At 31.7% G+C, this 17676-nt stretch overlaps 1 protein-coding gene across 1 annotated transcript in view; it reads right to left on the bottom strand.

Annotated features, from left to right (window-relative positions):
* LOC148625336 (glypican-5-like) overlaps positions 1-15396 on the bottom strand; it is a 49847-nt gene extending 34451 nt beyond the window's left edge. The window contains exons 1-2 of the mRNA XM_088568770.1: positions 15064-15396; positions 11100-11276 (exon numbers count right to left, since the gene is read on the bottom strand). Of these exons, the coding sequence (XP_088424896.1) occupies positions 11100-11276; positions 15064-15217 (331 nt within the window). The 5' untranslated portion in view covers positions 15218-15396. The remainder of the gene's footprint in view (positions 1-11099; positions 11277-15063) is intronic.
* Between the last annotated feature and the right edge of the window lie 2280 nt (positions 15397-17676).

Raw genomic sequence — 17676 nt, 5'->3', positions numbered from 1 at the left:
TTCCCATGCATTTTTTCAAAGTTGCTAATTCCATGTTTGGAAAGCAATCTGTTACACCTGCTTAGTGGGATAGCTGATTCTTTAAATGGTATGAAACCTGACTTGACCCTTTAAATGTTTCTCTAAATAATAAGCACCTTCCTTGTATCAACAATTGTATCGCGATCCGGAGCAAATTACGGTTTAGGAACAAGTAGTCAACTATCATGTTAGCGACATTCTGTGGTCAAATAAAAGTCAAAAAGATAAAAGATATGAAGGGTCAAAGGTGAGTTGGACAGGTGAGAGATTGTGGAGACATTTTCATTATGTTAACTGCTCCCGCCTACTCGCATATTTAATTCTAAATTTGACCCTGACGTAAACCCCAGCCATAAATACCTTTCTTTGTCCACGAGTCATCCATCAGATAGGTCGTGTGTGCAAATTCTTTCTATCAATGCTTAAATGTCTTCACTAAATTACAATTTGAAAAGTAATCCTAAATTCATTATACCCCTGCTGTTGAATCATAGAAATCTTTACTTTAGATGAATCAAGTACAACCCAAATTTATCAAAACTTACACAATAAGGAGGACAAAGATTTCTATAACCTTTGTCAAGTTAAAGTAAAGTATACTTATTCCAAAGGAGATTACTGCTATTTTTTGTGTAATAAATAATACATGTGTTGATATTTATTCAATGAAATAAGTCCCTGCCTTTTCAAAATTTATTTTCCATTAAAATCAACCTAACTAAACCTTAAATTCTACAGCTCAGTGTGAATTTCTGTCTTTTTCAAAAAAATATATCAACATAAATTAAAAGTCTAAGTTGAGATCAGTTACAGGAGTCTTATTTTAGGTAGATAAATAAATGCACCTGTTTAAACTCTTGCATTTCTTAATCACTTTTAAAAAAGTGACACAAAAATAGGACAATAAGGTTAACAAAAGAACTAACAAAGTGTAAAAAAATAAAATTTCCTTCTAAGCTATGTTTACACAAGTCACAGTAACAGCAGTCTAAGTCTGGTTCAATTAAAACATGGGTGGTAAAACACATGTGTCAAAAATCCTTAATTGTACAACTACATGTATACATATCAAAGATTGAAAAGATGATAGTTGTGTCACTTTTAAAAAATGAAGATCTTAACTTTTCTATACAATCACAGTTAACCTAGCGTCTCAAATAACATGAGATTTATCTCCCATTGTCATGTTGATAGAAATATTACAGTTTATTTTTTTCAGTAGAATGAAAATACAGCAAAATCTATTTTATCCAAATTCTTTAATGAAAGAGTTGTCCCATTAAAATGGGTGCTAAGTCAACTGCTACACAGATTACAATTTCAAATGATGTTAAATTCAGACAACTTAATTCCACTTGATTCAGAGTTATCTATGGATCTAGGCTTCAATGTCATTGCTTCATGAGCACTTATACTAAGGTTTTCTTTTTCCATCATTGTATACTATTCTGCTGAACAAAGTCTCTTAGGCATTCTTCAATGACAAAAATTGCAAGATCATTTTATATTCTATATTCCTACAAGTTTAAAATTCCCAAAACATATAAATCAAATCTTGAATAAATATGAACATAGCGTATATGACCTTACATAATTTGTGCATGTTTGCGGTTTTTGGCGGGGTCAATAATGCATGTTTACTATGAGTTTTTTTTTCTCCTTAATACTATTTTTACGTTTCCTGTTATGTTCCTGATAATGGAAGAGTATGCTTTTGATTTCCCTTGACTTTAAATTTTATAGCTCTTTATCACCATTTTTCGGCAATCACGACTTATGTTAAAAGATAAACTTTTGTACAAAAAAAATCAAAGACAAGGCCATCAATAACAGTAGTTACCTTATATGCAAATGTACATGTATAAATTAAATACATGACATGCATTATACTCGTAATTCAATCTTCAAAGGAACAAAGACGGAAAAATTCAAAAAATCCTATTGAATTATAGAGGGTCATAGAATATGTGAAAGCTTTTGAATACAAAAATCCTCATTTTCTATCTTTTTAATATTCTTATTTCTAACTTAAGATCTAATCAAGAATTTTTTCCATATATAATTTGCAACAAAACATGTCAAGAAAAAAAGTGCCTCACACGATTCATGTCAGTAAACAGCTGAGTAATGAAATGGCTGATAGTTTGAAATGATTTCCTTTAAGAAATTAGAGAAATCTGAATACCTACTCTCTGCAAACTTTCATTAATTTCTAGTCAATTAACAACAAATTGTCTCCAACTGGCTGACAGAATGTTATCAGCAAGGCAACCATATTTTTCCCTAGATAATACAATCTAATAAGGAGTTCTTCATATGCACTGGGGGGAAAACCCCTCTAGTGGGTATACACAATCTTTGTATGTGATGGTAATTATGCTTAAAGTTGGGGATGTTACACTTCATAGAAAGTATAAGACAGGTGGTATGGATTACACAGGCTGCATGAAATGAGAGTAGATTTGCATTCAACCTAAAGAGAAAGGGTTATTACTGAGGTGCTAATCATTTGACAGATTTTACAACACTTTTAATTGAACATTTCTGACTTCTACATCCATAATAAAATCTTAATTTCAGCAGACATTTCATTTTCTATTAAGGCCTTCAACTAACCATGAAAATGTATTAAAAACCGGACTTGACATCACTTAAACTCACAAATAAACTGTTTAACAATCATTTTCCAATGTAAATACCACTTCAACAAACTGGTCAAAACAAGTTCGAACCAGAAAAGTGCACAAATGGACTTATCAAACACCCTTGATCCCCTAAACACATGCATTTAATGAGAAAACACCAAGGTGTTAGTCACCTAAAAATAAATAGACCTATTTACACAAGAGAAATATTTGTCCCATTAGAAATTCACTTTGAAAGTCTGTAAACAGTCAATTTTTTTCCACCTTTGTATGACAAACAAGTAAGAGATTACAAACATTAAAATTTAGGACACAAGTGACAAAGCCAAATGACAAATATGCATCAAAAGGGAACAGATGGAGAACAGGAGGTTATACCATGAAAATGTACTGCCCCTAGATATTGTCGAGGATAAAAATATGCAAATTACGAAAACATTACCATAGAAAGACCAGGTGTACTGATTTTCAATCCAGTGAAGCAGTAACATTTCATACTGCTTTTATTCTCAAGGTAGATTTAAGTAGGTGGGTTATTTTTTACCCTAACAATCAAAGTTTATCACCAATTTATTTTAAAGGATTTTTTTCCATTCATCTCCATGATTTGATGACTTACAAGTGTGTATGCATATGTAAATTCCTTTAAGAAGTAGGACCTGAGTTTTGCCTGCATTATCACAATGAAATTTGATCTACCTGCTGTTTACTGCTATATTCCCTACCAAGACTCTTCTTAATAAACTTCTTTAGTCTATTGATCAGGAATCCGAAAGTCGATAATAAATTTTCTTGAACAAAAACAGAAGTGGTAGGTGTTCAGTAAATTCACATGCCAGTGCATCAATATTAGCAGCAATTATGTCCTAAGAAAGTGAGGGTGGCCTAAAATGACCTAGGTGTCCTGGATTCTATTTAAAGACTATGTTCATCTTCTGTCCTCCACAAATAGCGAAAGGAACCAAACTCTAATAATGAAAAGAATTGAAGTGATTGGCCGTAAGGGCAGACAATGAGTTATTAGAAAAGTACAGTTGTTTTTTCCATCATTATTTCTTGTTGCTTCTTATTTGGAAGTTTATTTATGAACTGATAATCACATAAAAAGTCAGATATTCATAACAGCAGAATTAACGAAAGAAGGAAATGAAAGCCCTAAACTCATCATGTCAAAGTTACTTTCCAAACATGAAGTGCTAATGCTTAGTACAGTTACAGCCCTCCCGATCAATGTCCACCAGCCTTGTGCAAACACATTTTTACTGCATTATGATTAATGACCTGTAGTGCAAACTGACTCCTATAAATGGCCACCCTTCTAAAACAACCAGTGGCCATGCCATCATAATAGCAAGATCTGGCCATATTTGTTCACGTGCTGTCAATTTTGGATTACAGCTCAGGCTACAGAAAAAAATTAAGTGAAAATAATTGAATATATAGAAGGAATCTCCTCTATAGACCCAATAACCATGAAAATTTTCACAAGGCATGAGCACTAAGAATAAGTATCTCTTTCTAAGATAGCATACTAATTTGCATAAAAAGGTGGTGTTTAATACTAAGTATGGCAGAAGTCTTAAAGATTTGTAGCTAGTTAGTATTCAATTTGGTGAGACCCTTTAATGTTAAGTTGATGACCACGTGACATATACTTCCACAATGCAGGGCTTTGCGGAAGTGTATACTGAGCACGCTCAAAGCACACTCATCAACTATGGTTAACATGAAAGGATCCAATTCTAATAAAAAAACTTGCAAACTAGAAGATGTATTGAAACAAATCAAGAGAAAAAGGTGTTAACATTGCAGAACTGCACAAATTGTCTAAAGCTTAAGACAGATATATCATACTACTGAAACAATTAATTGATGTCTTATACTGTGAAATAAACCACTCTATAGATACATTTCAGTTTATCATTTGTCTGTTGTATTTGATTCCAATAAAATAAGCTGATAAACAAAAACTTGGAAACTTTCAATAAATTTCAAAAAGTTCTAATGGCAGATTGCTCCGATGATAAATTTCTAACATTGAATATTTGTTTGTTAAAATGGCCTTCTCTGATACCATGCAAAGAAATATTTCTTCTATCAGACTAGGGTTACATAATCTAGAAGAATACATCCATTGTTAATGCTAATACTACTTAACAAAAGAAAGGAAGTAGTATAAAAAGTTTATTTTTACATGATTGGAAGATTACAACCAAAAATACAAGGAAAGAATTTACATGGTCAATGAAACATGGCAGATGGTTCAGGAAGTACACCTGTATATACATGTACCACCATATATATATATATGTATAACTGTGTAAGGTTATATTGGAAATTCTTAAGTCTGAGTATACAATTCCAAAAGTTCATGGTAATCTATCAAAAACAGAATTTCATGTAATATTAGAGTTGAAGAGTTTTGCTGATTGTACTAGTAGAGCCTTGAAAATTAAGTTAACAGTTGAGAAAATGACCAGAGGACTGGCTATGCAGATAGCTCTAGTACATACTAAGTCAATGAGCACAGGACTGGCTATACAGATAGCTACTAGTATATACTCAGTCAATGAGCAGAGGACTGGCTATACAGATAGCTACTAGTATATACTCAGTCAATGAGCACAGGACTGGCTATACAGATAGCTACTAGTATATACTCAGTCAATGAGCACAGGACTGGCTATACAGATAGCTACTAGTATATACTCAGTCAATGAGCAGGGGACTGGCTATACAGATAGCTACTAGTACATACTGAGTCGATGAGCAGGGGACTGGCTATACAGATAGCTACTAGTACATACTGAGTCGATGAGCAGGGGACTGGCTATACAGATAGCTACTAGTACATACTCAGTCGATGAGCAGAGGACTGGCTATACAGGTAGCTACTAGTACATACTAAGCCGATGAGCAGAGGACTGGCTATACAGATAGCTACTAGTATATACTAAGCCGATGAGCAGGGGACTGGCTATACAGATAGCTACTAGTACATACTAAGCCGATGAGCAGGGGACTGGCTAAACAGATAGCTACTAGTATAAACTAAGTCGATGAGCACGGGACTGGCTATACACAGGTAGTATATACTCAGTCTTTATAAATGGTTTAATAATGATTTCAAATTATGATTATACCATGTCTTAGAAAACCACTGTATTGTGGGGAATGTCAGTGATACATGTACAATGACCCCTTACTGTATTCTGAATATTGAAGGTAGCTTATGAATGATAATCCAAAGTCAACATTATTTAGTATTAGCTCAATGGACCTTTTCAGAAACACATCTGCATTGTGGGATATTTCATTGTTCTTAATAATTTCTATTGGCCAGGACATGTTTAACAACAGTCAATGGATATTCAATATAATTTCCTGATACATTCTACAATTTCTTTTAAAATACCCAACCCTTGATATTTTGAATGAGCTGCACAGGAAGTCAAAAGTCCTTTTTTTTTGTTTTGAGATTCTTTGCATAGGTCAAAGTCCTTTACAGTTAAATTATTCTTTGAATATTCCATTATGGTTTACTATTCCAGTAAAAAAATGTATTAGTTTTCATTTACATCATTATCAATCATAAAAACAATTTATTTTCCCAAAATGTCTGAACTCTTTACAGCTGTATAACTATTGAGACAAATAAATAATAGGAAAAAGGTTGAAGTTACACCATCAATTCATAATAGCATAATAAACATATATTATGATTAAAGTTGATATTACCACCACACACATTATTTATGTTATAACAATGATGATGTTAACGTGTACTTTAAAAAATATTATTTTAAGTTTACACGTCGTAAATGGTCTAAATTATAGTTATTCAACCTTGTTAAATTTCAAAAACAACCCATAATGTTTTTGAATTATAAAATTATAGTACAATTCTATTAAGTAATTTGTCAATTTTTAACAATTTTAAATCTACTAAGTGAATAGGTTGGATTACATTGTGAATAGAGAAATACATAATGTATAGTATTATATGAGATTATTATCCAATTAACAGAGCATTCAAGCTGATACATGTATTAGTAGGACAAACTCTGAGTTCTTTGGTCAAGTATCCCAAAGGTTGAGCTGGGCTGTCATCAATAGCTAACAGAATCTCTAAAATGGTTGTGTGAGATCCAAAGAACAGTAAAAGCCCAAATCACCATTACTTTTCAAAGTTTAGTCCTTAGGATGACCAATGGTATAAAACACCTCACATAAATCATTATCAGACATGTTAAGAAACCAAAAATTAAGTTGGAATTGGCAAAATTGGAAGTAAACATATGGTAAAATCCTCATTTTAAAAGTGGAATTCTGTTTTAAAGCAGAACAAATTCATGGTCTGCAATATAAATCTTTACTTTAAAATAAACATATCAAATAATTCTCCACTTTTTACTGTTCTTGATTACAATGTCAACATAGTCATGTTTGCATAACTTCACTGAAGAAGCAGACTACATCAGGTGCCATGGTCATTAAACTTTGAACTAATTTTCAAAAATCAATTTTGATCTTGAAGTGCTTACGTGACTGTTCATATTAGAATAAAAAATCAATTATACTTGAGTAATGGTCCCAAAAGCTATATCTTTTACAATATCAGGAAGATTCCAACCACCACCCCATCCCCCCAACCCCCCCCCCCCCAAAAAAAAAGAAAAAAAATTAACCCCATATTCAACTGATCATAAAAGGGAATGTTATTAAGCTTTATAGATAACATAACTCGGTAATCAGGTTCACTTCTACAGAGTGGTCCAATAAACAGTAACATAACACGGTAATCAGGTTCACTTCTACAGAGTGGTCCAATAAACAGTAACATAATTCTGGAATCAGGTTCACTTCTACAGTGGTCCAATAAACTCGGTAAATCAGATTCACTTCTACTGAGTGGTCCAATAAACTCGGTAATCAGGTTCACAGAGTGGTACAATAAACAAACCATTTTCACTTGTTAAGATTTTAAAAGGCAAATATTGAGAAGTGAATAAGATTTTCATTGGGCCCCATTCATAAGCATAAAACTTCCTACTACTGGATGAGTATCATCATTTTTTGCAACATTTGGAAGCAGGTGAAACATTTTTGTTAAACAATTTTTAAATGAACAAATTCAGCCAAACTTTCAGCACATTGATTTTTGTCACAATGAGCAGTAACATATATAATTCCAAAACTTGAATCAAAAACAAATTTAGCATGGCCTAAAATCTACATGGTATATTAATCCACTATCAGGCAGCTTCCTCATGTAGTAGTAAATTATGGTACACAGGTACATTGTACATCCAACACTTACCTCCTACCTTATTCGAAACATTAACCTCAGTCGACCTTTCAACCTAGACATAATAAGGGACTCCAGGCTCTCTGTCTGAACTTAATAATACATGTATACGCATGGCTAGTAAATTTTTAAAGTGTTCAATAAACTTTATGATCATTCATTGCATCTTGTTTAGCCTATTAAATTATGATACACATTAAATTTCAAAATGGATTAGATAAACCATACATTGACCCATTTGTCAAGAACAATTGTATGTTCAACAAATATGTTGGTTGAAGTCACTTGGACCTCAGCCAGGGTTAGACGTAAATACTAAATTTTATTATTTATCACTAATTTCCCTAGAAATATACAAAAAAAATGCCACTAGTATGATCAAAAACATAACATAGAGTTTTACAAACTCTGAAACCTTGCCAAACTTCTTTTGCTAATTTGTCGATTACGTCTTTTCGTCTGTGATTGAGGAGATCAGTTTCAGACATGTCATGTTAAATTTGAACTCAGAGCATCATGATTAAATTGGGATGTGTATTCTGTATTCTTGTAAATAATACATCAAAAGATACATCCTACATCCTTTAATTAGATAATTATATTGTGAAGAACAACAAATTATTAGTCTGCAATAAACAGTAGGTTGTAGCATAGACAAGTGGAATACCGAAGATTTGACTATGAGAAGAAGCTGAAAGATAACAAGCACTTGTGGTTCTTCTGATTTTCTGTCTATTGTTTTACTTTGTGTTACATTAACAAAACATGTAAATGGCCGATCTGTTGCTGAGATTGACATCTGTAACATGGAGCAGGTTCCTCAAGATTTCAATAATTACCTTGGTTAACAAGAAATAAGGACTCTTTACAATAACATAGCTTAATATCTTGTCTGGACTTCAAAATTCTCGGCCCTTCGGAAACCCAAGCAAAATATCTCTACCTGTCAAATGCACATGACCTGCACAGAGGTATTTCTTTCATCTATCTCTTGAAATACCTTTGTTGTAGTGCTCAATTTGCTTTTTAAACTATATGGTTGTGTTCATAGCCTTCCAATACTATGTGAAGAGAAAGTAATAGGCAAATTCTGAGGCTCAAAACGGTGACCAATATTTTCTAGTAGCAGTGTGAATTCATATTGGTTCAGCTTTTATTTTATTTAGTAAAGAGATGTGGGAAAGATCCATTAGAAATCAGCCCAAGATATAAATCCTGTCTGAAAATTAAAATTTAATAGACACCACTGCTGTAAGTCAAAAACAAAGCTCTGACAATAGATGACAAATTTTAATCAGAGTAAGAAATAAAAATACAACAAAATGTACTAGTCAGACTGCCAGTCCAAGACTGGAAACTTGCTGTAACTTAGAAGATCTATTTAACAAAATTATATTACTTCATAACTTTAACCTACTTGTTATTAGTGACAATGTCATCCATTACTGATAAAGTTAAATTTGTTAAATAAAAAAGGTCACTTGATTTTAAAGTTCATAAGGTGTTAAACAACCCCACAAAGTTCCTATATCTTCAGATATCTGATTTGCAACAAGTTACATATCCAAAGTTCATGTAACAGATGTGTGAATAGATGCAAAGCAAAAAGTGTATCATTACCAAACTCCTACAATGTGCTTCCATGAAGATAAAAAAAGCACAAAGGGAAAAATGGGAAATGGACTACTAACAGCCTCTGTACATACACATGCAGTGAAAGAAACTAATAGTAGACCTATGGACCGAGTCTATGTAAAATCAAGCAAGTCTATCTTGATATTGGCTAAATTTCCTTTGAAACGTACAGTCTGGTCTACATAAAATTATGATGGGTCTATGTTGACCAAAAATTAAGTTTTAATACACTGCACATGTACACTCCATGTTAAGAAGTAAGGTTAGAATTTATTAGTTTTAATGTTCAAATGAAAAAAATGTCTATCACCATAGCATAGGTTTATTATGAGTATTTTTCATTTAATATAGTTCAAGGCAAAGCTTTCTGGTTTTTGGACTGCAATTGTTGATTATTGCATTGTTTTTTTACTAATATGTAAGGTTAACTATATCAATACTCAATGCATAATTGGAGATTAACTAAATGTACATTTTGCATTAATCACAAAAGGCTTAATACCATGACATAATATTTCATATATAAACAGATCCTTTTTATTTCTGTCAGTGACCAAACAAAATTTTCCAGATGTTATTAACAATATACTAATACAGACTGTACAACTCATCATGACAATGTATTTCTTTTTAATTACAAGTATGTCATATGACAATAATGTTTACAACCTATTCTCTTAAAAATTGTCTCTATTAAATTTATGATTTCAATTAGTTTGTGTGTTGTGTACTTTCATTTTAAATCTCAGTATGATTGTCACATTTCCAAATTGTATACTAACTGTATATACAAAATGATGGTGAAAAACCACTGACTTCTCTGCATATTGCTATTTGTTATGCAGGCCAAGTAACAGTAAAATAATCCACTGTCATATATTCAAAATATAACTTTTGAGAAGATGAGATTTTTTAACATTAATCTGCCTTAAATTTTTTGAATTTTATAAGCCAGACAAGCTTTTCCTCCACTTAAAATTTGATTATACCAAAGATTTGAAGACTTACAAGTATAAAGAGTAAGTAAAGTCAGCCTTTACGTAAATGTGCTTTCCATGCTTTTGAGGATAGTAAGATAGTGACTAAGAAAATAATAATTAGAGTCTGCAAATGAGCAGCTTGAACTAAAAAAAAAGTCTTAAAAAAGAGGATTGTGGGTATTTCAAACAGGAACACAAAAAACCTAAACAGGTAAAAAATTTCTATAATTTCTGCATTTATTTATCATTATAAACGTATTATTTAATTGGCACGTCCAGCACACCATTTACTTCCACTTTTTTTACCATGTACAACATAATGTCACATATTTGTGCAAGTAACTGTCACTATGATTAGAATGGCCAATTATACACCAAATGTTAGGTGATTTGCGAAGGAAGGCAGAGAATGATCTGACCAAATCGTTGATACACCATAGCAAAAACACAAGAATATTTCAAATATCAACACAGAAATGACAATTAACAAGTACCACAATTAAAACTTACCTTCAAACTGTGTAATATGGTCTAATATCAATTTGTTTAAGTAAGCAGTTTTCCCATGAAGAGTATCTTTCAGATACTTTCTAGCAGCTAAAACATACTGTTGTTCACTTTGTCTTGTACAACATGAAAGTCTTGTTGGGTCCCTGACAGGGTCAAAACATATCTGTATCCCATTATCTGCAAAGACAATATTATGTAACAAAAAAATTGTCAAAATGTGGCATCAATACAAATCTATCTTTTATAAAATCCATACAAATGTTGCTACACACAACCAGTCATTAAACTATTTTATCTATGTCTTTAAAAATGTTTTCTCCATTCTAAGCCAGAGATTAAAAATGCACTTGACTTTTTAATCATTGGCGGTTATTAAAATTCTGCGAGTTTTTCCCTGCCATTTTACATTTCCACAGATTTCATTGGAAAAATAGATTCGCCTCCAGTGCTCTCACGGATTACAAGACTTCCCCAGTCTTGAAAGTTAAATCTTAGATTTAACCCAAGAGCTGATGCTCATGGATTGAAATCTAAAATTTAACTATCTAGAGTGGAAAAATCAAGACTGAAGGGAAATCTATATACTCTTACCATTGCCATGCAGAGCTATATGTATCTTGTTTGTTTTAAGTGTTCAGTAAAGTTCACAGATTATAAAAAGGACAACAAATTATTTTTTTCATTCAATTTAAAACAACATTGCATGATAAGAATAATTTTTTTGAGTTAACAGCCTCCAATTGAGTAAACACTCTAGTATTACTCTGACTTTGCTCTCCTAAACTATATTAACACATATAGAGTACATATAGAACATCAAGACAAAGACTTATCAAGATTTTGTGAATGTTTACTCAAGTACAAGAGCGACTAGACAGATGGACAGACAGACAGGCAGATAGACACCCCTATTCAACACCTACTTTCTCAAAGTGTGAGGTAAAATAAGGAATAATTATACTTCTATAATGTAAAGAAACTTGTAGGAGAAAAAAACATCATTCAGCTATGCTGGTATTTAAATTATGTTTTAGGAAAAAAAAATGTCACAAATATGGAAAGAAAGATTAAATGCTTTACTTGGAGGAGCATTATAATTACATTATGAGTGTTTTAGGTGCATGTTTGGTACAATTAGAAATTTGACTGAGACCTCACTACAAATTTAATTCACTTGAGTTCCTGTGAAGCCCATGTTAATTATTACTTTTGTATCTGTTCTTTTAATGTGGTTTTTGAGGAAATATGATTGATGTTATCCATCTAAATCAAACACAACATACAATTGTATTCACAACACTGTGGTCAGGCTGCAAGTTTTGTTTATTTAATACAACTGTAAAAATTAGGAAATTGCAAATAATTATCCTAAAGTGTTGTCTTTCAAACTGTACATCTGTGTCTGTCTAAATTGTAACAGCTGCAACTAGTATTGAATATGTGTTATTGATTAGAAAGTAGAAAAGGGATGCCTGGATTCAAATTAGAGATCATTTAAATCCATGGTTGTTTTCTTTCAAAGGTGGGCCTTCGATGTTGATACAAGATGCCAGGAACCATCTGCTCCTTTTTTTTATAACTTTAAAAGGTGACCTTTCATTTTTTTTTTCAAGTTGACCTCTGATATGACAATACTGAGCTATTGACTGTTTCTACATGTATTTGCCTTTTTAAAAAGATGAAATTGAAAGGTGGATCTAGAAATATTTTTTATAAACAAACATCAGGAAACATTCTCTTAAAAAATATTTCAAAATACATTAAAGTTAATTTTATAAAGTTGGAAGAGGCACTAAGGCCAAAACAGTTATATGTCTGTTTCCTGCTACCCTACCTACCTATGATATGCCTTTGTACAAAACATGTTATGACAAATGGAAGCAGTTGATTTTATCCATTAATTACCAAAATAAACTTTCAACAACAAACACACAACTATAAACTGATTTTCAGGGGAAACTACTTGTATTAATACAATATTACACCACTATGACCACAAACATGTCAATCTTACATTTAGCAGAGGAAGTAAACAAATTATATCCTGAAAAAAATTAAACCATGTAGAAAGCCCCAAGGATTCCTGACTCATATTTAGAATAATTCTAGTGGAAATCAAACGAATTTTCCGGTAATCCAGGAACAAAGACTAGACGAGGAAAACAAACACATACAACAAAGCACATAAAATAACCAAAATAATACATACAAAGCAACAAAAGTAAATGAGCAACTGAGACTCCACTAAAAACTGGGTGCATGGACCAGGTGCACCTGTAGGGTAAGAATCATCTGCTTTTCTAGAACACCTGTCGATTTGTAAAATATTATTAGTTTCCTGTTCAGTCTTCTTATGTTTGCTATACATACAAGGATATGTATTTGATAGCAGCGATATTTTTTATTCCCTTTGAAAACCCTTTTTATTTTATATGTACTGGTGCAAATTTCTTTAGTGTGTCCTTAAAGCAAATACCCAAGCATTAGCAATTAACAATAACAATAGTTAACAGCCTTTTAGTGAACTTTAGCATACTACATGTACATGTATGAGAGGGCAATTTCAAAAACTGCTTTCAAATAGACCTTTGATTTTAAATGAAAAAGAGTCCTGGACCTAATACACTTGAAAGCTAATTTGAACTCCTGTCGAACACTAGTAAAGAAGGTATTTAAAATGGAATGTGATACGAATCGGAGCATCACAGGCATGTGGGTCTTAGATGTTTACTATCCGTATTAGTATTCTTTCAATACATGCTCTATCTAACTTGAATTCAATTTCATAAAAACATATGCATCTTATGATTTGAAAATTTAATAAAAGATTATAAAGGGACAAAATGAATTTTGCAATATAAGTAGATAGGTAAATGAGATTTAAATTTGGAATCAATGTTGTCAACCTTTTAAAATTACCAATAAAAGGATCTCAATATAGTGCTTCTATGGATTGACAAAAATGTATTGATCATTCTCCTTGTAAGATTGACATTGTTACATCATTAGTGAAAATAAATTAGTATTCTTTTATGGCGCAGCTTACATTCTTGTACAAATTTTGACACCTATTGTTTAAAAATCACTTTAAAAATGTGAGATATTTATCAATTTTTCTATTTACAATAGGGCCTATCCCTTTTATTCTGTAAATAATCTAGGATAATCTTTATGCCCAACAAAACATTTAGATAAATTAGTCATGTTAGTTGCTACTTTTTGAGTAACTTAATGAAAAAAGATCACCTCCTTTGAATCATATCTTCACCTACCATTCAATGGGATCTAAACAAATTTGTGGTATAAGTTACTGGGAAAAAGTAAGGTTTTATTGAAGTTATGACAATGTTGGATTCATACATTTGTATCAGGTTTTTTCTATTTTGTGTGAGGTACAAGAAATATCAGATGAAAACAAAACGAATTAAATATAAAAATTGGTAACTTTTAAATAATTTTCTTTTTATCTTTTTCTGAACTTCTCTTGCTCTGAAAATTTCAGAAGTTATGTTTCAAATGATTAAATATCTGTTTTTGTATCACTCAAATTATAAATTTGTATTTTGTATATAATTATTAGTCTAGGGTCATTGTTTCCTGAATAAAAAAATGTCCCTTTTTTGACAAGGTGATGACAAACATGTATTTCATTCAAATGTTATTTCAGTGCTAAAATTATGAGTAAACAAAATAATTTAATTTTCAGAACTGTCTCAATTGGATAGTTCATTTTAACAAATACCAGACATAACTGAACAATTAAAAGGTAACTACTAATCCAATTAAGCTTGATTAGGCATCTTATCTGTTAATTGAATTTATATGACTGATCAAACTTCTGATAGCGAATGAATAGAGCTAATTCCTTAGAAGAGCCGAAAGCATGGTTATCAGTTGATAATGCACATGTTCACAACTGAAATTTTTATCTTTGAAAAAAAAAAACGACATTTTTTAAACTCACCGTGAGTTGGATGCATAGGCACATCATCTAAATTTCCAATTTTTCTATTCTGATATTCTGTCCTTACACGATGACAATTAGGTACTGATGATCCCGAAAACCCGAACAACACCAAACAAAACAGGTACTGCAAATTAATTTTAAAATCCATCATGAAAGCCGTTTGTAATATTGATGTCCACTATCCACTCTATAATTAAAAATGAAAGTGTCTACATGTCGCGAAAAACTTGTCATTAGCTACATTTTCATGTTTTGCTACATAACACCTTTCAGCTGTTTCACAATGTTAAATGTGTATTCGTTTGCTACCTGTCGTAAGTGAGTAATTATAGTGAATTGTAAGGCGATCTCCGATTGGCTGAATGCGATCAATGGGAACTTCCGTCCTTAAGAACAGCTGATCAATGATTGAGGGAAAAGGTTTATTATATTTTAGATATAATTAGAGGACACAAATTAATTAAAGCTTTGAAATAAACCGAATAATTCCTATATTATTAACAGCTTGGATTTTTTCATTAATCATAATCACTCATTAGCCATTTCCAAACAAATTTTTATTTCGTTACCAATTACAATTGAAACATTTTTCCGATATCATAGACAGTCTGGCTTTTTGTTCAGGGTCACTTTCTTCGAATACAATGGAATGTTTATATGACGTTTTACCATATTTGGACAATTTGCAATTTTCCAGCACGTTTTTTGTTTTGTTTTGTTTTTGTATTCTAAATTTTGTATTATATTAACTGCTCTTGAGAGGGTGTCATATTATGGAGTAAAATTATTTTCTCTCAATGCATTCCTAGAAATTGACACCATTACCGATTTAATTATAATAGATTTTTTTTTAATATTCTAACTATTACACTAGAGTATAAACGGTAACTATGCCCCAGACTTCTGTAGACAAATAAAAGCAGTGTAGACCTGTTGTACGTTTCGCATAAAAATATCAACATCTAGGAGATATATTAGACTGATGCAGAAATTCTAGAAGATGATGTTGAAATCCTTCGTTATTTTTTATTTCACTTACGAGCAGGACAACACATGGAAATGGTCATATCTATATATTTATATAGTACAAAGTTGGAGTTAGAATACATGTAGTATGTTAAGTTGGACAGTATGAATTGTGAGGACTAGATGACAAAATGATGTTTTTAGGTTACAGACCACCAATTCAACCAATGAGCATTTGGAACGTACGCAAAAATAGTCCTACGCAGAAATTACCCCTGTTCCTCATAGTGCTGTGAAAAAAGTTCTCATCTTATTTAAAAAATTTAAACAGTTTCTGAAAGGAAAAACATTTCTGTACATTTTATAGGTGCATTTTGCTTCTTGTGATGTGAAGCCTAATCTCCATAATGATTTTTAAATATACCCCTATCTTGTGAAAACACTGGGATTTCCCATGCTATTTATAGACCCTTCACTTCCGGTGACCAGTACTGCACTGCAAGTCTGCTAACCCCACATGCCATTCTGAGGATTGTGAGCTGACATATGTAGAATCATGCTGATATATAGTCATCTGCAGGTTAAAGTTAAGGTAAAGTCCAGAGAAGCCATTGAATATTGTGAAATTAGCATAGAAGCCTATGGGAAGTGGAATTAGTGGTTTTTAGCCTTAAGATGAAGCCATGGCAAAATGAAAAGTTTCTTGAAATAGCTTTAAACTACTTGAAGATCTTGTTAACTTTGCCATGAGAGGAATACACTACAAAAATCCTTCAAAATATGCATTTTTTTAAGTTATAGGTCCAAATTATGGAAAATTGGTCTTTTTGGCTGATTTTTATGTTCTATCTTGTAAAAAGTGTAGAAAATTTAGTAAAAATATCAAATATTAAACTTTGAGGGCTATATTTACCTAAATATGGTAGTAATAAGCACTTGAAATCAAGTTTTGTGTAGATTTGAGCAAAAATTAGGTTAGAAATGAGGAAAAACTCACTTTCATTACTGCGGTTAAGGCCATATAAGCATTCCCCTATGGCAACATGGAAAATCCATTATTGAGCACTTTTTTTGCTTTAGATGCCCTTTACTGGTCATGTTCTAATGTAAAAACACTGTATTTACAAATTTAAAGCCAAATATATCACCTTTTGTGAAAATTTAAAGATTTAGGATTTTTGACATGTGATCAAGAAAAAGGGGGAGGCATGTCAGAAATAAATTTTTAAAAATAGACCAATTTCTCAGAAAATGATTACTTTTAAAACTATTTCTTCATTAATATTGTTAAAAAACAAGTTGTGATTGATATTTTTTATTTGAAAAGTCAGAAAAAGTTCTTTGCAAATATTTAATGCATTTCAGTATGGTAGAATATTTTCACTTTTTTGCTCGCACAACTTGGTTACCCTATATTTAAAAATCAAATATTTAAAAAAGTGCTTGTCACATTTCACTGAAACTTTGCAAATGCATTCAGTATGTGTGTAGGAAGATACCTGTATAGTTATTTATTTTTTCTAAGACAAAAAGTGACCCTTTAGGTTACAGACCACCAATTCAACCAATGAGCATTTGGAACGTACGCAAAAATAGTCCTACGCAGAAATTACCCCTGTTCCTCATAGTGCTGTGAAAAAAGTT

This window comes from Perna viridis, chromosome 2, assembly GCF_037379345.1.
Source record: "Perna viridis isolate PV_CMFRI_1.1 ecotype Kerala chromosome 2, ASM3737934v1, whole genome shotgun sequence".
Classification (NCBI taxonomy): Eukaryota; Metazoa; Mollusca; class Bivalvia; order Mytilida; family Mytilidae; genus Perna; species Perna viridis.
The sequence above is the reverse complement of the archived record's forward strand: the minus strand, read 5'-3'. Positions and strand labels throughout refer to the sequence as shown.